Raw genomic sequence first — 25,922 nt, 5'->3', positions numbered from 1 at the left:
CTTCTATCTACCTATCATCTATATCTGTCTCTGTCTGTCTGTCTGTCTGTCTGTCTGTCTATCTATCTATCTATCATCTATCTATCTATCTATTATCTAGCTTCTATCTACCTATCATATCTATCTATCTATCTATTTATCTATCTATCATCTATCTATCTATTATCTATCTTCTATCTACCTATCATCTATATCTATCTATCTATCTATCTATCTATCTATCTATCTATCTATCTATCTATCTATCTATCATCTATCTATCTATCTATCTATCTATCTATCTATCTATCTATCTATCATGTATATCTATTATCTATCTATCTATCTATCTATCTATCTATCTATCTATCTATCTATCTATCTATCTATCGTCTATCCATCCATCCACCCAACATTCACATTCTTTACATATTTCAACATTAGCTGACAATTGATCATTATACACCGAAAATACAGCTCAAAGTATTTTTATTGCCTTGCTACTTTTAAATCTTTGATTGCCTTTTAAACACCTGTATCTTTAACCATGCCCATCTTCTAGAAATGCATAGCACCAAAGGTCATGTTTAATTATTTTACAGGAAAGGGACACGTAAACATGTGGTAACCCAGGGTGTAACACGTTCATCTCTTGCCAACCTTTCCTGCCATAAACCTGCTCCTTTATCAGGCGCTCTTATTGCGACTGTTTCCATTCACCCCGCTCAGCAGAAAGTTCATAACTAACCATCCAACGAGAGTTGGTTTTAGAGTTTGCTAAGTGAATTAAATTGACTCACAGTCCCGTTTTGTTGTTCCCCAAGGAAACAGCCGAGTTCAAGAACAGCATTCTGTCATCCGAGTCTGTCATCTGCACCTCTATAATTGCCTGGCTTGGCTCTGCAACCTAACAAGACAGACAGAGACTTCGGAGGAGAATCAGAACGGCAGAAAGAAACAATGGCTGCCAACCTGCCTTCCATTGAGGACCTGCGCACTGCAGGAGTCAAAAAGAGGGCTGTGGAAATATCTAGAGACCCCTCGCATCCTGGACATCAATTGTTTCAACTCCTACCCTCAAAACGACGCTAAAGAGCACTGCACACCAACACAACAAGACACACAAGGACAGGTTTTCCCCCCCGAACGCCATCACTCTGCTAAACAACTAATTCCCTCAACACTGTCAAACTATTCACTAAGGCTGCATCACTATTACTATTAGTCTTCTCATCGTTCCTATCACCCATCTCCTCCCACTTAGGACTGCAGTACTGTAACTTTGCTGCTTGTATCCTTACGATTTATATTGTTTCCTAGTAGATTGCTTATTTGTACTCTATAACGGTCATTAAGTTGTACCTTATGATTCGTGACGAATGTATCTTGTCCTTTTATGTACACTGAGAGCATCTTCACCAAAGAGAAATTCCTTGTGTGTCCAATTACACTTGGCCAATAAAGAATTCAATTCTATTGTTCTGTTCTGTTCTGTTGTATTCTAGTCTATTCCTATTCTATTCTATTTTCCATTCCTTTTTCTATTCTATTTCTATTCCTTTTTCTATTCTATTTTCCATTCCTTTTTCTATTCTATTCTATTCTATTCCTTTTTCTATTCTATTTTCCATTCCTTTTTTAAGTCCTGGTATTCTGCGATTTTTTTCATGTTCCTTCTCATCGACCCTGCTATCACCTGGTATTGCGATGTCTATGATTGTGACCTTATTTTTCTCAACCAGTGTGTTGTCTGGTGTATTCTGCGCCAGTGTCTGTTTGTATACGGAAATCCCACAAGATCTTGACCATCTGATTTTCGGTGACTTTTGCAGGCTGATGTTCCCACCAGTTTGTTGCTGTTTTAATATTATAATTTTTGCACAAATTCCAATGGACCATTTGTGCTACTGAATTGTGCCACAATTTATAATCAGTCTGCGTGATTTTTTTACAGCAGCTGAGTATGTGATCAACAGTTTCATCAGCTTATTATTATTATTATTATTATTATTATTATTATTATTATTGACCTCTAAGTATCAGCGACATTTAATCACATTTCCAAAATGGCCGGAAACAAAGAATTCAATAAACTTCCCATTATTGTCATTTTAAATGAATCGGTTCTTGAAGGATTTGGGAAAGAAGCATTTCTGCCATTCAGAACTAGTTTTTTGACTCTAAGCCTATTATTATTATTGGCTCCTAGTGACATTTTTGAGCTGCGTTTCTCAGTTTCGACAGCTTTAAAATGGGTGGACTTCAACTCCCAGAACTCCCCAACCGGCATGGGGAATTCTGGGGGTTGAAGTCCACCCACCTTAAAGGAACCCAGGTAGAGAAACACTGCTTTAGTAGACATTCCGTTGATAATTCCGCTGCTCTGAAAGGTGAAAATGCTAGCAAAAGTGGAATGAGGATGCAAAATATTTTGCCAGCAGTCCTACTCACCCAAGATAAGTTTCCTGAACTAGTTTGTCAACCTAATCTTGCAAAGCTTCTTCTCCGGTTATATTGTACTGCAAACTAGGGCATGCAAAACCTTTGCCGGACCAATTCTTGAATACAGCTCGTCTGCCTGGGATCCGCACTGTGTATCGGTTATGAATACGATTGAGCGTGTATTTCACGGGAAGAGTCCTCCACTCCTCTGCTCGCAACAGAATCCCTGATGCCATCAGGCTTGAAATTTTGGGCTTACACAACCTGGAACTACGCCACCTAAGGTCGGTTTTACCGATTCTCCGAACTGCGCAAAATCGGGACAATCGATTCGCCTGAACCGATCCAACCTGTCCCTTGATAGTCCTGGCTTGGAGGGGCACGAATGAGAGGCAAGGAGATCCCATGCCCAAATTGTCATGATATTTGGACCTGCAAAGAGGTGAGCAGATGTTGAGCAGCGACTCTTCTCCTTTCCCGTGGCACGACAAAACCGCGCTCGATTAAAGCGCGCCCGATTAAACCGTGTTGCTGACGTCATCAACAGGGCGACAACAGCGAGCGCGGAGAAAGAAGGGTGCTTTAAATAGTGCTTTGAAAGCAAGCCGATTCAACTTAAGGTAAGGGTTCGGTTTAGGGTTAGCTTTAGGGTTAGGTTTAGGGTTAGGTTAAGGGTTAGGGTTAGGTTTAGGGTTAGGTTAAGGGTTAGGGTTAGGTTTAGGGTTAGGTTAAGGGTTAGGTTTAGGGTTAGGTTTAGGGTTAGGTTTAGGGTTAGGTTAAGGGTTAGGGTTAGGTTTAGGGTTAGGTTAAGAGTTAGGATTAAGTTTAGGGTTAGGTTAAGGGTTAGGTTTAGGGTTAGGTTAAGGGTTAGGTTTAGGATTAGGTTTAGGGGGGTTAGGTTTAGGTTTAGGGGTTAATTTTAGGTTTAGTGTTTACAGCGTGCTTCTGTCTCCGCGCTGTTGTCGCCCTGTGATGACGTCAGCTACGTGGTTTCGTCGAGCGCGCTTTAGTCGAACGCGGTTTTGTGGTGGAACCCTCCTTTCCTCCTGCTTCTCTCGGTTTTACGCAACACCTGGTGACGTCTTCCGAAGGGAGCATTCCCCGGAACGCCCCAGTCCTGTCCCACATAATGAAGAGAAGAAGAACGGAGAACGCTGGCATCCCGCCTTGTGTTTTCTTCAGAAAATCCTCTTGCATTCTCTCCTTCAGACACGCGGACACGTTGCCTGCCTCCCTTGGCTGGGCTGACATGAACAGAACAGGCCGTTCTCTTTTCTTTCTGCATAATGGGAGGGACGTGATCCGTCAGAGGGAAGTGGGGGGGGGGGGAAACAGCCAGCTGTTGGCAAATGCTTTGCAACATTTTGTCCCTTCTAAGGTGGGTTCGGGCCACGGCTGTCCACCTTCTTGAGCAAAGCAGCTTGGGATTCTGGGAGCTGGGCTACTGGCATGTCGTGGAGGGCTTTCTGGAGGAAACTAGGTTAAATCGTACGGTGAACAATATCAGTGCCATTTGAATGCAACGTCGGAGGTTTTCAATTCAATTGCATAGAATGGGAAGGATGGGCCAAGGTGTGGCTTTACTCCCAAGTCAACCCTGCTTTCTTAGTTGTTCTTGTCTTCTTGCAACTCTGCGCATGGCAGAGGTGGGTTCCTACCAGTTCGCACCTACTCGGTAGAACCGGTTCGTCAAATCTACCGAACCGATTAGAAGAGGTTCCACCAGTGGACCCGGAAAGCAGGCCACACCTACAGAAGAGGGTCCAAAAGTTTTTGAAACCCACCACTGGCGCATGGGCACACTGGGAACAGGCTCCAGCTGTTCTTCTGCCTCACTGCTGTCTAGCTCCCTCTCTGCCTCCGATGCGGAGCCCTCGTCTGAGCTTTCCTCAGCCCCCAAGACTGGCCCATGCTCCTCCCCAAACTCGTCCCTGTCCGACTCTGCTGCCAGCTCCACTGACTGCCTCCGTCAGGCCACAACACCCAGGTTGAAAAATGTGCTATAAGGAATATAGCCAGGATCCTTTTTCCGATGAAAATTTGTCTCTCCATCCAGACATTTTTCAGTAGGGTGCAGAGCACTTAATCCATAAATCAATTCAACTGTTTCTTTATGTCTCTTTTTATGGCCAGCAAAGCATTGATTGGAAGAACAAAGAAGCAGGCGATAAAAAGAAAGAGAATAGAAATAAAGACAGCTTCAAAATCAGATGGGAATAAAAGAGGTAGGGAGAGTTCTCGCTTTAGGATGGGTTGCTTAATGACTGTTGCACTCACGACGACCCATGGTGGAAAAAATTTCGGTTGCTAAGCGGGGGTGGTGGTGGTTCTAAAGTGGTGGCATCTGATATTGGGACCATTTTGCTACAGTCGTTAAGTGAATCACCACAGTTCTGGGTGCTCCAAATTGTGGGTGCTCCATCACTAGAGGCTTTTAAGAAGAGACTGGACAGCCACCTGTCTGAAATGGTATAGGGTTTCCTGCTTGAGCAGGGGGGTGGACTAGATGACCTACAAGGTCTATTCCATTCTATTCTCCTTCCTTCTTTCATTACTCTATTCTATTCTTGTTCTATTCTATTCTGTATTCTATTCTATTCTTGTTCTACATTCTGTTCTATTCTATTCTAATTCTATTCTCCTTCCTTCTTTCATTATTCTATTCTAATTCTATTCTATTCTCCTTCCTTCTTTCATTATTCTAATCTATTCTATTCTATTGTAATTCTAATTCTATTCTATTCTTGTTCTATTCTATTCTGTGTTATATTCTATTCTTGTTCTACATTCTGTTCTATTGTATTCTATTCTCCTTCCTTCTTTCCTTATTCTATTCTATTCTAATTCTTATTCTATTGTAATTCTAATTCTATTCTATTCTTGTTCTATTCTATTGTGTATTCTATTCTATTCTTGTTCTACATTCTGTTCTATTCTATTCTAATTCTATTCTATTCTCCTTCCTTCTTTCATTATTCTAATCTATTCTATTCTATTGTAATTCTAATTCTATTCTATTCTTGTTCTATTCTATTCTGTATTCTATTCTTATTCTACATTATGTTCTATTTTAATTCTATTTTATTCTCCTTCCTTCTTTCATTACTCTATTCTAATTCTATTCTAATTCTATTCTACTCTCCTTCCTTCTTTCATTATTCTATTCTATTCTATTCTATTTCTATTTCTATTTCTATTCTAATTCTATTCTAATTCTATTCTAATTCTATTCTATTCTATTCTAATTCTATTCTAATTATAATTCTATTCTTAATCTATTCTAGTCTAACACTCTTAGCATCCAAACGTCACTGTGTACTGAAACGGTGTTTTGTATCAGGGGGTCTCCAAACTTCCAGCTCTATTCCGATTGACTGATTTCATTGCCCCTTTGCTGCTGTTCTCGTGCTTGGCTGCTCTCAAAGGTTAAGCAGGACCAGCCCCGGCTGGCGTTTGGATGGAGATCTCCCTGGATACCCCCTGGGCTGTTGATTAAACTGGAAAGTTGAACAAACACCTTGCCAAAAAAAATAAATAAATCACTTTTTGCAAAGCTGCCAAGAATACCGCAAGAAAAAAAAAATACCACAATTCTTGGAGATGAAACATGAAGCAAAAGTATCTTTATCATTTCTTATATAGCCTTGGGGGTAGAAGACTGGCGAGAAAAGTAAAGGGGAAAAAAAAACCTGCCTTCAGGTAGAATTATAGCCTTATTCTCTGGCTGACAGCTCTTTCCCAGCGATATCTTCAGAAGGAGTTCATAGCAGCCTGGCTTGCATAGCATAAGCTGCATTTCTACACTATACAGGAAGTCCCCGACTTGCCACAGTTTGTTTAGTGACCAACAGCGTTGAAAAAAAGCAACCTATGACCGTTTTCACACTTACGACGGTTGCAGCAGCCCCATCGTCACGTGACCAAAATTCAGACGCTTGGCAACGGGCCCCTATTTATGACGGTCGCAGTATCCCGGGGTCACGTGTTCCCCTTTTGCAACCTCCTGACAAGTCCGTATGGCCTGCCAGCGGCAAACAGCCAGTGGCCAGTGGAGCTGGCAGCAGATTCAGACAGTGAGGAGGGTTGGGGAGGAACCTGGGCCAGTCCTGGAATCTGGGGAAGGCTCTGAGGAGGGCTCTGTCTCGGAGGCAGAGAGGGGGCCAGGGCCGTATGCCAGTTATCACCAGAGTCAGACATCAGTGAGGCAGAGGAACAGCTGGAGCCTGTTCCCAGTGTGTGTATGTGCAGAGCTGCCAGACGAAAGGAACAGCTAAAGAACAAGGGTTGACTTGGGAGGAAGGTCAAAGGTGGATGGTGAATGGCCCCTCCCAGAGGAAATAAAAGAGGAGCAAAAGGGGAGTGGAGTTTGCAGGAGACAATCAGTTCGCTTCATTGGTTGGTGACTCTCCAAGGCTCCTTGCCAAGTTTTGCAGAGATCAGCATGGCAGCTCTCCAAGCCAGATAAGGTCTGTGACTGTAAATCCTCCCTTGAAAGACGTTGCTGGATGTGAATGAGCAGAATTCACAGTCAATTAATAAAAGGGGTTTTTGTCGGGACCTGGACTTGGCTTCAGGCTCTCGGGGAGCCTTGATCAGAACACAACTGCAGCGATTCATTTAACAATGGTGGCAAGGAAATTCGTACAATGGGGCAAAACTCACTTGATAGCTAATCCTCACTTAGCCGCAGAAATTTGGGGCTCAGTTTTGGTCATAAATTAAGGACTACCTGTACAATAAAGAGGTAGGTTATTTTGGGTCAGCACCTCCCCCTGTGATGTGAAAGACAATTTTGCTGACAAAAGTTATCGCTGTGAATCTAGAGTTTGCCACGTTAGGAGATCTTGAAGACTGACAGTTTTTCCCCAATGGATCCTTCTGGAGGAAACATTTTTTACAGGACAGACGGAATTGCAGCCCTAGTAATTAAGACAGAAAACTGGCTGGATTTAGGGGAAGAGTAGAAAGTAATAGAGAGAGATTAAGAGAAAGACTGGAAAAGCTCAAAACCTGAGAGAAAAATTTTATAAGATGTTCTATAGATGGCATTTAGATCCTAAAAAGCTGGCTTCTATTTATCCGAATTTACAGCCTAAATGTTGGAGATGTGGTTCTCTCGATGCTACATATTTTCATATATGGTGGACCTGCCAAAAGGTTAAAAGCATTCTGGATAAAAATATGGTGGATTATGCAAAATATCTTTAAAAGAAGGATAAAGTTTACTCCTCAGTTATTCTTACTAGGTATAAGTACTGACTTTACAGTGGTAGAGACTAACTTGATTCTGCACCTAATAACGGCAGCAAGACTGTTGGTGGCGCAATACTGGAAGAAGGAAGACTTGCCTACAACTCAAGAATGGACATTGAAAGTCACAAACTTAGCCGAGATGGCTAAAATATCGGCATATCTTAAAGATCACTCAAATGAGAGATATAAACGAGACTGGGAAAAAATGGATTGACTATATACAAAATAAATACGGGACCAAGAAATTCCAGTTAGCCTAAGCTTAAGATCAGAAATGATTTAAATTGTTTAAAGTTAGTTCAGCAAGAAGAAGCTAAGATCAATGTAGAGATGTCATTAATTTCTTTATTTCTTTTTTCTCAGTGTGTTTGTTAAAAATCCATACCGTGTACGGGTTCTGGGAAGTCAGGGGGGAGGGGGGAGGGAGGGAGGGGCATACATTAGGCTAGACAAGAATTTGGTGGTAAACTAGAACTATTTTGACACACAAAAAATTGTATCCGATGTCTTACTGATTGAGGAATGATGAAATGTTTGTTTTAAAAGAAATAAAACTTTTGAACCTTAAAAAAAAAAGAGAAAGGGAGGGAGGAAGGGAGGAAGGAAAGGAGGAGGAATATAACAGAGGAAAGATAGAAGAAAAGAAGGAAAGGAAGGGAAGAAGGAAGTGAAGGAAGAGGAATAGAACAGAGGAAGGAAGGAAAGAAGGAAGGAAAGGAGGAATAGAACAGAGGAAGGAAAGGAAGGAAGGAAATAGAGCAGGAGGAAGGAAAGCAGGAAAGGAGGAGGAATGGAACAGAAGAAGGGAGGAAGGGAGGGAGAGTGGAAGGGAACAGGATGAAGGAAGGAAAGCAGGAAAGGAGGAGGAGTAGAACAGAGGAAGGAAGGAAGTAAAGAAAGAAGGAAAGGAGGAATAGAACAGAGGAAGGACAGAAGGAAAGAAGGAAAGGAAGGAAGGAAATAGAGCAGGAGAAAGGAAGGAAGGAAATAGAGCAGGAGAAAGGAAAGCAGGAAAGGAGGAGGAATAGAACAGAGGAAGGAAGGAGAATGACGAGGGATTGAGGAAGGGAAGGAAGGAAGCAAAAAGGAGAAAGGGAAGGAGAGGAGGAGGGAGCAAAGGAGGTTTACAGCAGAAGTTTGATCCTAATCAAACCAACCAGCATTTCACTGCCCGGAGCTGAGGAGAATATTTTATTTATTTGTTTATTTAATTGACCAAGACTCATCTAACCAACGAGGCAGGGAGGTCCATGAAAGGGTCAAGGGGAAGCAACGCTTAACTGTCGGGGGAAGTCTTCCTCTTTGCTAAACTAGTTTCCACAACCCTTCATCCTCGGTTTAGCCTCCAGCCCTCTTAATCATTGCGGTTGCTCTTCTCTGCCCTCTTTCTAGCATCAGATTAACAGAGGTTGGAAGGGACCTTGCAGGTCATCTAGTCCAACCCCCTTGTTTGCATCCTGGTGACCAAACCTGAATGCCGTACTCCACGTGTGGTGCTACAGGGCGGTCCTATGATCCTTTCCCCTGGTCAGGAGGGCTGGGGGAGGAGACTGAGGGGAGGGGAAGAGGGGGAGGAGATGGGGTGTGTCCGGCTATAAGAGCAGAGCACTTCCAGTTCTGAAAACAACAGAAGCGAGTTTGAGTTACCGCAGCTGATTGTTAAGTGGGAAAGGAGGGGAGAAGATCTCTGGTAAGTAGACAAGGTGAGAAGACTGGATTTCAATGACTTTGGCCTTTTCATTGCCTGTTTAACAGAGTTGGAAGGGACCTTGGAGGTCTTCTAGTCCAGCCCCCTGCTCAAGCAGGAGACCTTACACCGTTTCAGCCAAGCGGCGGTCCTGCCTCTTCTTAAAGCTCTCCTGCTGCCCCTCCCTGATTTTAAGTTTTGAGTGTTAGTTTTGGGAGGGGGTTGAGTGAATGGTGCCATGACATCCATTTACTTAGTTTATGACTCAATTCAATTAGGTACAATTAAAAAGTTACCTGGCTAGGAATTAACCCATCATAATTTTGGATCTGGAGACAGCAGGGTTGATAAGTCTCTCTGTGGGTCAGCTAATTTCTTTCTACTTGCTACAGGACCTGGTTCTAACCATGGTTTTGTTCTAACCATGGTTTGTTCTGTGGCTTAGAATAGAATAGAAGAGTTGGAAGGGACCTTGGAGGTCTTCTAGTCCAACCCCCTGCTTAGGCAGGAATCCCTACACCACTTCAGACAAATGGTTATTCAACGTCTTCTTAAAAACTTCAAGTGTTGGAGCATTCACAACTTCTGGAGGCAACTTCTGTTCCACTGATTAATTGCTCTAACTGTCAAGAAATTTCTCCTGAATTCTAAGTTGCTTCTCTCCTTGATTAATTTCCATCCATTGCTTCTTGTCCTGCCTTCAGGTGCTTTGGAGAATAGCTTGACTCCCTCTTCTTTGGGGCAGCCCCTGAGATATCGGAAGACTGCTATCCTGTCTCCCCTAGACCTTCTTTTCATTAAACTAGACATGCCCAGTTCCTGCAACTGTTCTTCATATGTTTTACCCTCCAGTCCCCTCATCCTCTTTGTTGCTCTTCTCTGCACTCTTTCTGGAGTCTCCATCTCTTTTCTACATCGTGGTGACCAAAACTGGATTCAGTATTCCAAGTGTGGCTTTAAACATGGCTTGTTACAAAGCCATACAAAAGGTTTTGGCTTTGCTTTAGCATGGTTTGTTGAGGTGAGCATGGTTTCTAGTCAGTGTTGTGGGAATCCTGCTAGCTGTAGAATATATTAGAAGTATCTCCCACTTCCAAGACACATTGGCTTAGCATATTGTGTGAAACCTAACCTGGTTTATTTCTTGTACATACTATATTATGTCAACATTGCTTTTTTGGGGGCTGGTCAACTTAGGGGAAAAACGTGATGTAGAACCTCAACTGATTTTATTAGGAATTTGATTTGTATCGAATCCCCCTCACAGTCTCACTATCATGGCTAATTAAAAACTCTAAATAACAATTGAAAACGGGTGCGAACTGAATAACTGCTTCCCCATAAGGACCAGAAACCTGCTTTAATTTATTTAGTCAATTTTAGTCCACTGTAGCCAATCCCATCAGGATGGGTTAAAATTGCTTTTTTTGTTGTTGTTGTTGGCAATATCGTGCCCGCCAGCAGTGCTCCAAAATTAAGTTTGTATCCAAAATTTGGGTTTTGAACAAAAGCAAATAGCTGGCGAATAAATAAATAAATGATTGCAGTCAATCTCTGAAATAGATTTTCCCCCCCCTCTTAAGGGTTTCTTAAAACCTAGCAAGGTAGAATTAAGTCATAAGAGCCGAGATTCAGAATTCCTGCCACAGATGCACTGTTGCATTAAGAGTCCATAAACTGAGAATGATGGCTTGCTGTGACTCTTTGGAGTGACAACTTCTGGCTAAAGGTGAAGAGTACAGAGTCCAGCAGGAATGGAAAGGCTCACACACCTTGGGCGTTGTTGTGTAACAAAACCAAGGTTGTCCCTTGTGACATCCGTAATATGAAATAGCTCTTGCTGGGTTCGTTCTCACGCACAGCGTCGGTTTCGCAAACCGCCGAAAATAGAGCATCTTGCGTAAGACTGCTTCAAGGGAAGGTGGAGAGTTGGAAGGCTATGGACAGAAAACTCTTTTGGGGTGGGGGGAATATTTGGTCTAGTGGTTAAGGCTCCAAGCTCAAAGCTAGGAGACTGAGTTCTAGTTCCACCTTAGGCATGAAAGGCAGCTGGGTGACTTTGGGCCAATGGCCAGGAGTTCTAGTTCTACTTAGCCATGTAGGTAAGTAAAATCTTTATTACGGTCAAAGACCAGCAATACACGTTAGTTTTTACACTACATCAAAAAAATACTAACATTAAAATATAATTTAAAAAGTAGTATAAAATAAGAAGCTGAATATATCGATGAATAGTAGAATACACCGAATACACCGAAGTGAGGAGTAGAGGGAAAGAAGAGAGAGGGGTAGAGAGGGAGCGAGAGAGGAATGGAAGGAGGGGGAGATGGAAGGGAGGGGGAGAAAGGAGCGTTAGAGGGGGAGGGGAAGTAGAAGAGGGGAATGTTGGAGGGGAGAAAGGAAAGTTGGAGGGGGGAGAAAGAAAGGGTGTATGGAGGGTTGAAGCGCTATATTGGTTTTGTATTTTGGGGAATACAAGGAGGGTTGTGTTTATTGTTCAATGTTATATGGCCTCAATCATGCACAGTATATATGTGATTGTATGAAATGAAAATGAAATAAAACATTTGAACTAAGAAAATATAATTAAAAAAGTATTGACATTAAAAGTGGATAATAACATAATGGTCCAAAGATTGTTAAAGGTATGTCCAGATAATTGGTACAAGATGGTGCTATACTTCTGTAGCCAATTTTTTTCTTATGGACATTGCAGCCACACAGAACTTTGCCACCGCATACGTGGTAACCGGGTTAGTGTCCCGGAGGAGGAATCCTAGATAAAAATGGTCTGCCCTCCCTGGCAATCTCTCTAATAAGGGGAGGATATGTGCAGACCTACAAGCTCTGTTTAGCTCGCAGTGTAATAGAACATGTGAATTATCTTCCACTTCTCCTTTACCACATATACAAACCTGTTCTGCTATAGGTGTTCTCTTATGGAGGAGTGCTGAAGGAAGAATGTTAAATCTGGCTCTGAAGAAAGCTATTCTTTGTTTTGGGGAGATCAGGTCATTTAGAAATCTTGCCGATTCCCACACACCCTGTTTGATTCTGTCCCTACTGTGGAGAGGCAACCTATTTAGTTCTTCTTGGAACTCCACGTCCCTCGTTCTATTAATTACTACTTGCTTTGCTTGCTCAAAGCTTAGGGACATTAAGAATAATGGTGAGAGCCCGTAAGAGCCTTAGCCATGAAAGCGAGTTGGGTGACTTTGGGACTATCATTCTTAGCCCAACCCACCTGGCATCCAAGCTTTAAGGATAGCCAGAAATCCGGGCGTGTTTCTGCCTATGGCGGTGGTGTCAAAACATTCTCCTTTGTCCCAATTGCTCAAGAGCCGCTGAGCGCCCACAGACCTTATCCCGCCTGATGCAACAGCCCACTGGAGTTGACACATGGCCTGACCCTTGTGGTTGCTGACATATTCTTCCCTTCCCTGTCCAAAGGGCGGCGGGGGACGGGCTCTTATAAAGTCAAGAGACACGTCAGCCCAGCGGAAGAGAAATCAGGGTTAGCTGATCGGCTGGAAAGGCAAGTTTGGAGTTTTGTTTGCAAGGCGGGGGAGGGAAAAGTTTGAGGTGGGGGTCCTGACTGGGGAGGAAAGAGGGGGGGAGAAGGGAGGGGGCTCCTTTAGACTGATGGGCAGGTCAACTCCCCTTGAATTGAAGAAAAGGATTAGGGGAGACACGAGAGCTGTCTTCTCATATTTGAGGGGCTATCACAGAGAAGGGGTGTGGGTCTCATATTCTCCAAAGGGCCTCAGTGCAGGAGAAGCAATGGATGGAAGCTTTCTACCTTCCCTAAGGAGAAATTTCCTGACAGGGAGAACAATTAATTAGTGGAACAACTTGCCTCCAGAAGTTGTGGATACTCCGTAACTGGAAGTTTTTAAGGAGAGATTGGATAACCATTTCTCTGAAGTGGTGTAGGGTTTCCTGCCTGAGCAGGGGGCTGGACTAGAAGACCCCCAAAGCCCCTTCCAACTCTATTCTTCTGTTATCCCAGAATTAACCAGTCAATTAACTACTAAATTTAATTAACCAGTCAATTACCTTCTCTAAACTGCCTTCGGAAGTTGTGGGTGCTTCATTCATGGAGGTTTTTAAGGAGAAATTGGACAACCATTTGTCTGAAATGATGTAAGGTCTCCTGCTTGAGCAGGGGGTTGCCTAGAACAGTGTTTCTCAACCTTGGCCACTTGAAGATGTCTGGACTTCAACTCCCAGAATTCCCCAGCCAGCATTCGCTGGCTGTGGAATTCTGGGAGTTGAAGTCCAGACATCTTCAAGTGGCCAAGGTTGAGAAACACTGGCCTAGAAGACCTCGAAGGTCCCTTCCAACCTGTGGTGGGATTCAGCCAGTTTGCACCACTCCGGGAGAATCGGTTGTTACCTTTCTGAGCCGTTTGGTGAACTGGTTGTTGGAAGAAATCATTAGGGGAGAGAACTGGTTGTTAAATGATTTGAATCCTACCACTGCTTCCATCACTGTGATTTGCCAAATCACCTCATGTGCAGAGTTCTCTCTTTCATAGAATAGATAAAAAGCGGTTTTGGATCGCTTGCTCAGATGCAGGGAAGTATTTGGAAAAACTCAAAAAAGGAGGAGGAAAGGCGCACGAACGGAAGAAAAGAAAGAAAGGAAAATAAAAGCATAAAATCAATAATAATCCTCTTTATCTATCTTCCCCATTCATCAAGATGTCACTTTCTTAAAAAAAAGAAAGAAACGAGGAAAAGGACACCCCTTAACCCAGTTTTCTATTCCCTTAGAGCTTGAATCTTATCCTCTTGCCACCTGATGGATTATGCCAAGAAATCTTTGGGTCTCTTCCACCCTCGATCACTTTCCAAGTAAGTATCGATCGATAAGCAGCAATGGTCAACCTCCACCCCGTCCTCTCGTCTTGAATTACAGATAGTTTGGATTCTCTGCTCTATTTTTCAACACCCTTGGGTTCCTTCAGAAGGAAATGTAGGTAGCTGTTTGTGGCCTGCCAGCGGCCAGAAGAGCTGGGCAGTGAGGAGGGTTGGGGAGGAACGTGGGCCAGTCCTGGAGTCTGGGGAAGGCTCTGAGGAGGGCTCTGTGTCGGAGGCAGAGAGGGGGCCAGGGCCGTCTGACAGTTATTAGCCGCCTTCGGAGTCAGACATCAGTGAGGCAGAAGAACAGCAGGTGCCTGTTCCCAGTGTGCGCATGCACAGAGTTGCCAGACGAAGGGAACAGCTAAAGAACAGGGGTCAACTTGGGAGGTGGACGATGAATGGCCCCTCCCAGAGGGAATAAAAGAGGAGCGAAAGGGGAGTGGAGTTTGCAGGAGACAATTAGTTCGCTTCATTGGTTCGTGACTCTCCGAGACTCCTTGCCAAGTTCTGCAGATCTCGGCCTGGCAGCTCTCCAAGCCAGATAAGGTCTGTGACCGTAAATCCTCCCTCGAAAGACTTTGCTGGATGTGAATGAGCAGAATTCACAGTCAGTTAATAAAAGGTTTTTTTTTTGCCAGGACTAGGAGTTTGGGAAGCCTCGGTCAGAACAGATTTGAGCTCCGAGCTTGGCAACTGGGTTGCAACCGAATTGCCAAGCTCAGAGCTCAAACGAACAGCCTGGCTACCAACTGGAGCTACCAATAGCCAAGTATATTTTGCAGAACCACAGGGGCGAAAGCTCTTCGCAGGGAGAGAAAGAGCCAAAGAAGGGAATGAAGGTTGTCCAAATCTGGCTTGCAAAGCGTGGGCCGTTTTTATCCTCCCCCCTCCTTCAAGTGAGGTTCCCCCCTCTTCCAGATGTGTGTCGGCCAGTGCTTCCGTGACCCAGCAGCTGCTGGCTGGCCCCGCCCCCCGCCCCAGGCCGTACCGCGTTAACAACCGTGAGCGGACGCTGCGGAAAGGCATCATGGCAGAGAATTTGGACGACCTGCTTGAGAAAGTAAGTGTGGGGGGGGGGGGACGGGCAAATTCTGGGCACAATGGGCTCCCCGCCACAATATTTAAAAAGTTTAAAGTCTTTGCAAATGGATAGAAGAGAATATTCGCCGCTGAGGGTTGAACTGTGGAGCCCTTGGTGCTCTCTGAGCTTGGTGGTTTTTCTTGGAGGCGTTTCATGGGCCAGCTAGGTAACATCATCAGTGCTAGAAGGGAGTGGGGTTTGCAGAGAGGAGGAGGAGGAGGAGAAGGAGGAGGAGGAGGAGGAGGAGGAGGAGGAAGAGGAGGAGGACTGTGGGGTCCTTGGTGCTCTCTGAGCTTGGTGGTTTTGTTTTGGAGGCGTTTCATGGCCCAACTAGGTAACATCATCAGTGCTAGAAGGGAGTTGGGTTTGCAGAGAGGAGGAGGAGGAGGAGGAAGAGGAGGAGGAGGAGGAAGAGGAGGAGGACTGTGGAGCCCTTGGTGCTCTCTGAGCTTGGTGTTTTTTCTTGGAGGCATTTCATGGCCCAACTAGGTAACATCATCAGTGCAAGAAGGGAGTGGGGTTTGCAAAGAGGAGGAGGAGGAGGAGAGGAGGAGGAGGAGGAGGAGGAGGACTATGGGGTCCTTAGTGCTCTCTGAGCTTGGTGGGTTTCTTGAAGACATTTTTACGACCCTACTAGGTAGCATCATCAGTGCTAGGAGGCTTGCAGAGTGGAGGGGGAGGACAAGAAGGAGAAGCACTGTGGGATCCTTGGTGGTTTTCTTACAGATGTTTCATGACCGGACTAGGTAATAATATCTGTGCTAGAAGGTGGGAGGAGGAAGAGGAGTAACTGTGGGGTCCTTGGTGCTCTCTGGGCTTGGTTGTTTTCTTGAAGATGTTTCATTACCCAACTAGGGGACATCATCAGTGCTAGAAGGGAGTGGAGGAGGAGGAGGAGGAGGAGGAGGAGGAGGAGGAGGAGGAGGAGGAGGAGGAGGAGGCGGCGAAGGCGGAAGGGGAAAAGGAGGGAGGGAGGGACTGTGGAATCCTTGGTGCTCTCTGAAATTGGCGGCTTTCTTGCAGACATTTCATCACCCAACTAGGTAACATCATCAATGTTAAATATTTCAGAATGCCATCTGTTTTGTTTTTTTTAAATGGAGACCGATGGCTCCTGGGTGATGATCTCTCATCACCTTATCCGAAGAAAAACTATTATTAGTGTCAAAGCTTCCTTTCTAAGCCAGTTTGGTCCAGGAGATGCTCCCTGGTTAACGAACCCTGATTCCTAGGTTGTCTGGAATGGCAAGGTATCCGATCCAATTTGTTACCGCAGGTACGAACTGCTCTGGACTTGGTGGGGCCCATCTCCCTTGTCTTGGATGAAGATGGCACCAGCATAGAATCGGAGGAGTTTTTCCAAAGCCTGGAAGATGGGACGGTATTGCTGGCCTTAACGGAGGGACAGGTGTGGCGTCCGGCCAAGGTGAGGAAACCAGATTTTAAGACTTAAGCCAGAAGTGTTTGATAATCTTCATTTCAAGGACATGCTGTCGTCCAGTTAGGTTAGAACCACAGGAATCTGCTTCGTCGCAGGAAAGGAAGATCAAGGGATCTTGGACTATGTTGGAAGCCCTTGTCTGTTGGGTTTAACTATGGTTTCTTGAATAAACCACTGTTGGTTTGGCTTCCTCCCAGGGATGGTCATCCCTGGCTAAATTGGAAGCGCTCATCTGTTGAGTTTAATCGTGGCTTCTTGAATAAGCCACCATCAGCTTGGCTTTTTCCCAAGAATGGTAATTTACATCTAGGTTGGAAGCCTTCAGCTGTTGGGTTTAACCATGGTTTCTTGAATAAGCCACCATTGGTTTGGCTTCCTCCCAGGGTTAGTCATCCACAGCTACATTGGCATTGAACCATGGTTTCTTCAATGAGCCACCATTGGTTTGGCTTCCTCCCAGGGTCAGTCATCCACAGCTAAGTTGGCATTGAACCATGGTTTCTTGAATAAGCCACCATTGGTTTGGCTTCCTCCCAGGGTCAGTCATCCACAGCTAAGTTGGCATTTAACCATGGTTTCTTGAATGAGCCACCATTGGTTTGGCTTCCTCCCAAGGTCAGTCATCCACAGCTAAGTTGGCATTTAACCATGGTTTCTTGAATAAGCCACCATTGGTTTGGCTTCCTCCCAGGGTTAGTAATCCACAGCTAAGTTGGAGTTTAACCATGTTTTTTTAAATAAGCCACCATTGGTTTGGCTTTCTCCCAGGGTTAGTCATCCACAGCTAAGTTGGCATTGAACCATGGTTTCTTGAATAAGCCACCATTGGTTTGGCTTTCTCCCAGGGTCAGTCATCCACAGCTAAGTTGGAGTTTAACCATTGCCTCTTGAATAAGCCACCACATAGGTGTATGTAGTCAGTCGATCCTTTCTTTTATATAATTACTAATCATACAAATACATATCCAATTCCTACCTATCACACATTCTTAATACCCTATTTTCCAATTCTTAACTTGTCTGTGTTTTTCTGTCCTGGCCTTTTCCCCTCATTTCTAACCATCGATACCATTTGCCCCAGATTTCGTGATATCCCGTCTCACCCTTCTCTATTAAGCTCTAGAATCAGTCTGTCCATCTCTGCACACGTCAGTGTCTTATTTATTATTTCTTAGAGAGTCTCCTTGTTTTTCCATTTTCGTGCAAAAACCAGTCTTACCGCTGTTAAAATAGGCAGCATTAAATACAGCCCACCTTTGCCGTGTTTTTCTTTTGTGATCCCTAGTAGATATAATTCTGGCCTCAACTCCATCCTTTAATTTAGCATCTCTTACCAAATACTTTCCTATCTGGTACCAAAAAGCCGGAGCTTTCATGCACTCCCACCACATATGGTAGAAGGTCCCTAGTGCAGCATTACAGTTCCAACATCGTGGTGATAAGTTTTTGTTAACTTTAGCTAATCTTGTGGGTGGGATGTGCCACCTGTAGAACATTTGGTATACGTTTTCCTCATACGAGGTGGCTAAAGCTAACTTCCTATTTCTTTCCCATTAGTCTTGGAACATGGCTTTTCGAATAAGCCACCATTGGCTAGCCAGAGAAGGACAGCCATGAGATGGAAGTGACCCAACTCTCAGTTGGAATTTATTTATTTATTATTTATTTGTTTATTTATTTATTAGACTTATATACCGCTTCATAGGGCTTTCAGCCCTCTCTAAGCGGTTTACAAATTTTTTAGCAAATTGAGTCAGCAACTTGCCCCCACAGTCCGGGTCCTCATTTCACCCACCTCGGAAGGCTGAGTTGACTTTGAGTCGGTGAGATTTGAACCGCTGAACTGCAGATCACAGTCAGCTAAAGTGGCCTGCAGTACTGCACCCTAACCACCGCGCCACCTCGGAATTATGGGTGTTTCCAAAAAACCCAAAAGTTTTATTTTTAAGTTATTTATTTGGTAACTGCGAATAGCCGCCCATCTCATATGGGCGGCAAACGGATTCTGCCTGTTCTGCGCGCATTGCAAATTAGTGAATTTGAGTCATTAGGTTGTGTGAACGTATCCAAGGATGCTATTGTTAGCTCCTGTGATGCGAAGGGTGGGTCATCCAGAATTCTGTTCTGAAAAGGGGGGAAAAAAACGACACGCTCCCTATCGGTTTTTATGGAAATGAAACATTTGAAAGTTGATTTTGAAATGCCTGACCGTTTTATTATTCTCCTTGTCAGGTTCCCTGTGATCAGGGCAGGGAAGAGCCATTTAAATAAGTGTCATCGCGATAAGGGCAATTCCCAGAAAACTGTATTAAAGGGAATGGAAGACGTAGTGCCGAAATTGATAACTCTCGGGGTTTATGTTATGAGAAGCTCATCTCGGGTGAAGAGAAAGGGGAGGAAAACCAGATTTTTCTCTCTTGGCTATAAATGTCATGAAGTCGTGGATTGATTGGCCTTTCATCATGAGGACTAGAATCCTGAGGAGCGGAAAACCGACAGCAAAGTACAATCTTGACTGGAAAGGGAGGCTGTGCAAAGCTTTGGATGCAGAGACACTGCTCGATGGTGTTCATTACAGAATACAGAATAATAAAGTTGGAAGGGACCTTGGGGGTCTTCTAGTCCAACCCCCTGCTCAAGCAGGAAACCCTATGCCATTTCAGACAAATGGTTGTCCAATCTCTCCTTAAAAAACCCCCCATGAATGGACTACCCACAACTCCTGGTGGCAAGCTGTTCCACTGGTTAATTGTCCTCACTGTTAGGAAGTTTCTCCTTAATTCCAGGCTGTTTCTCTCCTTGGTTAGTTTCCATCCATTGTTCCTTGCCTTGCCTTCTGCTGCTTTGGAAAATAGGGGCAGTCCCTCAAATATTGGAAGACTGCTATCATGTCACCTCTTAATCCTTTTCTTCGTTAGATTAGACATACCCAGCTCCTCCAACCTCAGATGTGTCACTTGGAATCTGATTTCACAAGGCACAGAAAACCAGAATCGGAATACAGGTGGAAGGGGCCTCAGAGGTCTTCTAGTCCAACCCCTACTCAAGCAGGAGACCCTATACCGTTTCAGACAAATGACTATCCAACATCTTCTTAAAAACTTCCAGGGTTGGAGCATTTCACAACTTCTGGTGGCAAGCTGTTCCACTGGTTAATTGTTCTCACTGTCAGGAAGTTTCTCCTTGGTTCTAAGTTGCTTCTCTCCTTGATTAGTTTCCACCCATTGCTTCTTGTCCTGCCTTCGGGTGCTTTGGAGAATAGCTTGATCCCCTCTTCTTTGTGGCAGCCTCAGATATTGGAGACCCGCTATCATGTCTCCCCCAGTCCTTCTCTTTGTTAGATTGTTATTAAAGTGTCTGTCATGCCTGCAGCCATCTTTTATTTTGGATCTTTGGCCTGCCACACTTTCCATTATTCTACTATGCATTTCTATTGTGGGAAAATGGGATTGCAAGCAGTTAGACGCTATGTAGCGATAACAACATTCTTTCTAGAAAGCCAAGGTCATCCCTTATCTCTGCACCTCTGCGGCTGACTGGAACTGGATGGGTGGAAGTTCCAGCATGGCAGTGGAAGATTGGACCATGGGATGGACTTGTGGGTGTGGGGGGGGGCAGGATCTTGAACTTTCAACGGGGTGGGAAAAACCGGGAAGCTTTCAGATTCGGGTTTTCCCAGATGTGCCAACATGGCTCTCTTAATAAACTGGAACTTTGAGGAATGCTTTGCCTTGGATTCTGATTTAATTTTGGATGCTATTTGGAACCCTGACATTAATCCTTTCCCCCCCTTTTTTTTTGTCCCCAGAAAGCCGGCTACCAGCTCTCGCTGTCCCACAAGCCTCGTCGTCGGATTGATGTGGCCTGTATCACGTTCGATCTGTACAAGACCAACCCCCAGGATTTCCTTGGCTCTTTGAACATCAAAGCTACTCTCTATGGGACCTACAGCATGTCCTACGACATGCAATGCTATGGGGCAAAGAGGCTCATGAAGTAAGACTCTTTGTCTCACTGGCTTGGCCCTTCCCATCATCATTTGCCATCAATAATCCTTTGGCGGATCCACCCACAAATTACTCACAGGCGTATCCCATTTTATTATTGCTTATTGTTCTATCATTTTAACCTGTGCTAGTTTTAATGCGCCCAGCATTCTCTCTGATGAGATGGATGGCACATTAAACCACCAACCAACTTTGCCAGATTTTATTGTTCAGACCCCAACGTTTGCAGGCTGTAAGACAGAGGTGATATTCAGCCAGTTCTGACCAGTTCTGGAGAACAGGTAGCGGAAATTTTGAGTAGTTTGGAGAACCGGTAAATATCACCTCTGACTGGCCCTGCCCCCATCTATTCTCTGCGTCCCGAGTCCCAGCTGATTGGGAAGGGAATGGAGATTTTGCAGTATCCTTCCCCTGGAGTGGGGAGGGAATTGGGATTTTGCAGTATCCTTCCCCTGGAGTGGGGAGGGAATGTAGATTTGGCAGTATCCTTCCCCTGGAGTGGGGAGGGAATGGGGATTTGGCAGTATCCTTCCCCTGGAGTGGGGAGGGAATTGGGATTTTGCAGTATCCTTCCCCTGGAGTGGGGAGGGAATGGGGATTTGGCAGTATCTTTCCTCTGGAGTGGGGAGGGAATGGGGATTTGGCAGTATCCTTCCCCTGGAGTGGGGAGGGAATGGAGATTTTGCAGTATCCTTTCCCTGGAGTGGGGAGGGAATGGAGATTTTGCAGTATCCTTTCCCTGGAGTGGAGAGCGAATGGAGATTTGGCAGTATCCTTCCCCTGGAGTGGGGAGGGATTGGGGATTTTGCAGTATCCTTCCTCTGGAGTGGGGAGGGAATGGGGATTTTGCAGTATCCTTTCCCTGGAGTGGGGAGGGAATGGGGATTTTGCAGTATCCTTCCTCTGGAGTGGGGAGGGAATGGGGATTTTGCAGTATCCTTCCCCTGGAGTGGGGAGGGAATGGGGATTTGGCACTATCCTTCCCCTGGAGTGGGGAGGGAATGGGGATTTGGCAGTATCCTTCCCCTGGAGTGGGGAGGGAATGGGGATTTGGCAGTATCTTTCCTCTGGAGTGGGGAGGGAATGGGGATTTGGCAGTATCCTTCCTCTGGAGTGGGGAGGGAATAGAGATTTTACAGTATCCTTCCCCTGGAGTGGGGAGGGAATGGGGATTTTGCAGTATCCTTCCTCTGGAGTGGGGAGGGAATGGGGATTTTGCAGTATCCTTCCTCTGGAGTGGGGTGGGAATGGAGATTTTGCAGTATCCTTCCCCTGGAGTGGGGAGGGAATGGAGATTTTGCAGTATCCTTCCTCTGGAGTGGGGAGGGATTGGGGATTTTGCAGTATCCTTCCTCTGGAGTGGGGAGGGAATAGAGATTTTACAGTATCCTTCCTCTGGAGTGGGGAGGGAATGGGGATTTTGCAGTATCCTTCCTCTGGAGTGGGGAGGGAATGGAGATTTTGCAGTATCCTTCCTCTGGAGTGGGGAGCGAATGGAGATTTGGCAGTATCCTTCCCCTGGAGTGGGGAGGGATTGGGGATTTTGCAGTATCCTTCCTCTGGAGTGGGGAGGGAATAGAGATTTTACAGTATCCTTCCCCTGGAGTGGGGAAGGAATGGAGATTTTGCAGTATCCTTCCCCTGGAGTGTAAACCGTCTATATGGCCTTCTTGCTCCCTAACCCGCTCTCTCTCTTTCTCTCTCTCCCCGATTTCTCCTGGTTTTCCCAGGGAAGCTCTCCGCTGGACCCTTTTCACCATGCAAACCACGGGTCACATCCTGCTGGGCACTTCCTGTTACATGCAGCAATTGCTGGACACTCCAGAAGGACAGAAGGAAGAAGCATTGCCCTCGCTGTTCCTTCCTTCTATCCCTCTCCCCTCCTCTCTCACCCGGAGAATGTTGCAATGAATGTCGGATGCGCGTGTCTAAAGGACAGAGATATTTTTCTGCTCCCCTGCTGCTACGGACTCCGAAACCCCGGGACGATGGACATCCTACCACACAGGGCACCCACAGAGATCCCAGAGGGAGCCAAGGGCACAGCCACCCTCAAGACATTTTGACTTTGTAATCGGATTTTAGGCCAATTCACTGGTCACTTTGTAAGTTGTAATGTGCATTTTTTCTTCTTGTCCGGCTTTGCAGCCAGAATTTGTGCTGAAAAACGCCACGGTTTTCACCTTTCCTTATTTATATCTATATATATGTATATGAATTTTTTTCCCCCAACACGCACAGGTAAAATACACAGCCAGCATGATGCCTCATTGACTAATATTATTGCACTGTAAATGTGTGAATTAAAAAAAGAAACGCTTTCTTACACCGTGATACGGATCCTTTCCTTTCTCCTGCCCTTATTCTCCAATGTTTAATAGAAAATACATTTGCAGTTGCTTTATGGAACGGAAGGAAACAGAGCTGGGTCCTTGACTTACGTCCACAAACTTGAGACCACAAAATTTCAGCTGCTAATTAAGACGATGGTAAAATGCCCTACCTTAACAACCTTTCTGGCCGCCGTTTTTAAGTGAATCACCGAGCTTCTAAGTTAGCAATTTGGTTGTTAAGTGAACCTGACCCCCACCCCACCCCCGTCGACTTTGCGGGCCAAAGGTTGCAAAAAAAGAGATGACGTGACTCTGGGACCCTGCAACCGTCATAAATGCGAGTCAGTGGCCAAGCGTCTGAATTTTGATCACGTGACCATAGGGAGGCCACAACGGTCGTTAAGTGTGAAAAACGGTCGTAAGTCACTTTTCCCCCACGCTGTTGTAACTTTGAATGGTCACTCAATGAACGGTTATAAGTTGAGGACTGCCTGTACTGTCATTCTGGTCCCTTTAATCACTTTATTTTGGGTCATATTTTTTTTTTAATTAAAGGGAGATTTTGCACTCAACAAGGAGTTCGTTTAGACCGCTCGTACTTACCACGGCATGGAAAAAAGCGACTTAGGACCGTTTTTCACACTTACGACGAAGTGTTGCAGGCATCCCCACGTGATCAAAATTCAGATTCTTGGCAACTGTTCTATCCGTATGACCGTCATTGTCTCAAGGTCACGCGATCTCCTTTTGCGACCGTCTGACCAGCCAAGTCAATGGGGAAGCCGGATTCGCTTAACAACCATGTCACTAATTTAAGGGATTCACTTAAGAGGAGTGGTGCGGTGGCCTAGAGGTGAAGCTCTCACCTCACAATCGGGAGGCTGTGAGTTCAATCCTAGGTAGAGGCAGATATTTCTCTATCTGGGCACAATTAGAATATATCTGCTGAATAGAAGTCTGTACTGGCGACAGGGAAGGGCATCTGGCCAGTCAACACTCGGTTCCATTCACTTGCCCAGACTTCACCCCGCAAGAAATTATGGGGGTCATTAAAAGAAGATGAAGTGATTCCCTTAACAACTCAAGGGATTATGGAGTCGTTAAAAGAAAATGATGATATAAGCCTAAATGCTGAGTGGTGCTATGGCCTACAGGTGGAGCTCTCGCCTCACAATCGGGAGGATATACCTGCTGAATATAACTCCGCATTGGCAACAGGAAGGGCATCTGGCCAATAAATACTCAGCTCCATTCAGTTGCCCAGACTCCACCCCGCAAGGAATTATGGGGGTCATTAAAAGAAGATGAAGTGATTCCCTTAACAACTCAGTCAAGGAAAGTCGTAAAATGGGGGCAAAACTCCCTTAACAAATTCCTCGCTTAGCAACCTAAATTTTTTGGGGGGGATCAATTGTGGCCGTAAGTGGAGGACTACCTGTAGAAGAAGACACAGGAAAGGAAATTCTAAAAAAAGGCAAAGATTGAGTAATAAAAGAAGAAAAAGCGATCTACACCCAGAGCACTTACCATCTTCCCTCTCCCATCTATCATATTATTATTCCCTTCTTCCCATAAACAGCCGTTTTTTCATCAATATATCCCGAAATGGGTTCATTTTTATCCATTTCCAGCAAAAAAAAGTCTGCAAAGGTCTTTATATATATATTAAAAAAGTAATTGTCCTCCTTAATCAGAGAAGTCCACTTAGCCATTCCTGGAAACTCAACCGGCTTCGCAATCCAGCCCTCCGTTTATTGGTCTTCCTGCAGTTTTCCATCTGTGTGCGTATAATGGCCTCGCACATTTACTATATATGAAATCAATCGGCCAGGAGCTTTTTGTATTTGAGTGTCCATCAGTCCTTACTAAGAAAGAATTTGGTTTCATCGGAAGGTTCGTTTTCAAAACTCTCCGCCTCGCCATAGGTAAGGTAGAGGATAGAATAACAGCGTTGGAAGGGTGCCTTGGAGGTCATCTAGTCCAACCCCCTGCGCAAAGCAGGGGGCCTTATACCATCCTGGTTAAATTTCAACCAAAGTCAATGGGGAAGCCAGATTCTTTTAACAACCATGTGAATATAGGAGAGGGGAGGGGAGAGGAGAATTGAAGAGAAGAGAGAAAAGAAGAGGAGGAGGAGGAAAGAAGGAAGGAAGGAGAATAGGATGTGGGAGTGGACTGGACTGGAATAGACTGGAATCAACTGGAATGTAATGTAATAGATTAACAGAGTTGGAAGGGACCTTGGAGGTCATCTAGTCCAACCCCCACCCACCCAAGCAGGAGACCCTACACCATTTCTGACATATGTCTGTCCAGTCTCTTCTTGAAAGCTTCCAGTGATGGAGCTCCCACAACCTCTGAAGACAAGCTGTTCCTTTGAGTCCTCGCTGTCAGGAAATTAAGCTCCAGTGATTAGGTTTTAAATTATATTAAATAAAAACACAGTTGGAATTGGTGATCCAGGAGGAGAAGGGTGACAGGGTGCCAACAGGCAGATTGATTAGAAATGATAATTACGGAATACGAGAGTTGGAAGGGACCTTAGAGGTCTTCTAGTCCAACCTCCTGCCCAAGCAGGAGATCCTATACCAGTTCCTGTCCAATCTCTTCTTGAAAACCTCCAGTGATGGAGAACCCAAAATTTCTAAAGGCAAGCCGTTCCTCTGATTACATCAAGCAAACGATTTGGAACTAACCATGGTTTGGCTCATAAATCCATCTATCTATGTATCCATACACCCATCTATATATATTTAGGATTAGTATAATGCAAACTGCGGACAGATAGGTGGGATTATATAGAGAGAGGTATAGATTGAGATTTGAAAGCTCA

The 25,922-nt window shown here is 44.8% G+C and overlaps 1 protein-coding gene across 3 annotated transcripts; it reads left to right on the top strand.

Moving 5' to 3' along the window:
- Positions 1 to 9,291: 9,291 nt before the first annotated feature.
- On the top strand, positions 9,292 to 23,077 carry CIDEC (cell death inducing DFFA like effector c). 3 transcript variants are annotated; one of them, XM_087705612.1, is made up of 6 exons: positions 9,292 to 9,364; positions 14,138 to 14,218; positions 15,146 to 15,287; positions 16,585 to 16,734; positions 20,558 to 20,745; positions 22,487 to 23,077. In XM_087705612.1, exons 2-6 carry the CDS (start codon positions 14,166 to 14,168, stop codon positions 22,665 to 22,667), a joined length of 714 nt encoding a protein of 237 aa, XP_087561738.1. In that variant the 5' UTR covers positions 9,292 to 9,364; positions 14,138 to 14,165; the 3' UTR covers positions 22,668 to 23,077. The 3 variants fall into 3 exon arrangements, with proteins under 3 accessions (XP_087561738.1, XP_087561741.1, XP_087561739.1); XM_087705615.1 differs by having other exon boundaries at positions 9,315 to 9,377; XM_087705613.1 differs by lacking the exon at positions 9,292 to 9,364 and adding an exon at positions 12,660 to 12,896.
- Positions 23,078 to 25,922: the final 2,845 nt, after the last annotated feature.

The sequence above is a fragment of the Thamnophis sirtalis genome, unplaced genomic scaffold, assembly GCF_051295495.1.
Source record: "Thamnophis sirtalis isolate CommonGarterSnake01/CBP01778 unplaced genomic scaffold, rThaSir2_p1.2 scaffold_2, whole genome shotgun sequence".
Lineage (NCBI taxonomy): Eukaryota > Metazoa > Chordata > Lepidosauria > Squamata > Natricidae > Thamnophis > Thamnophis sirtalis.
The sequence above is the reverse complement of the archived record's forward strand: the minus strand, read 5'-3'. Positions and strand labels throughout refer to the sequence as shown.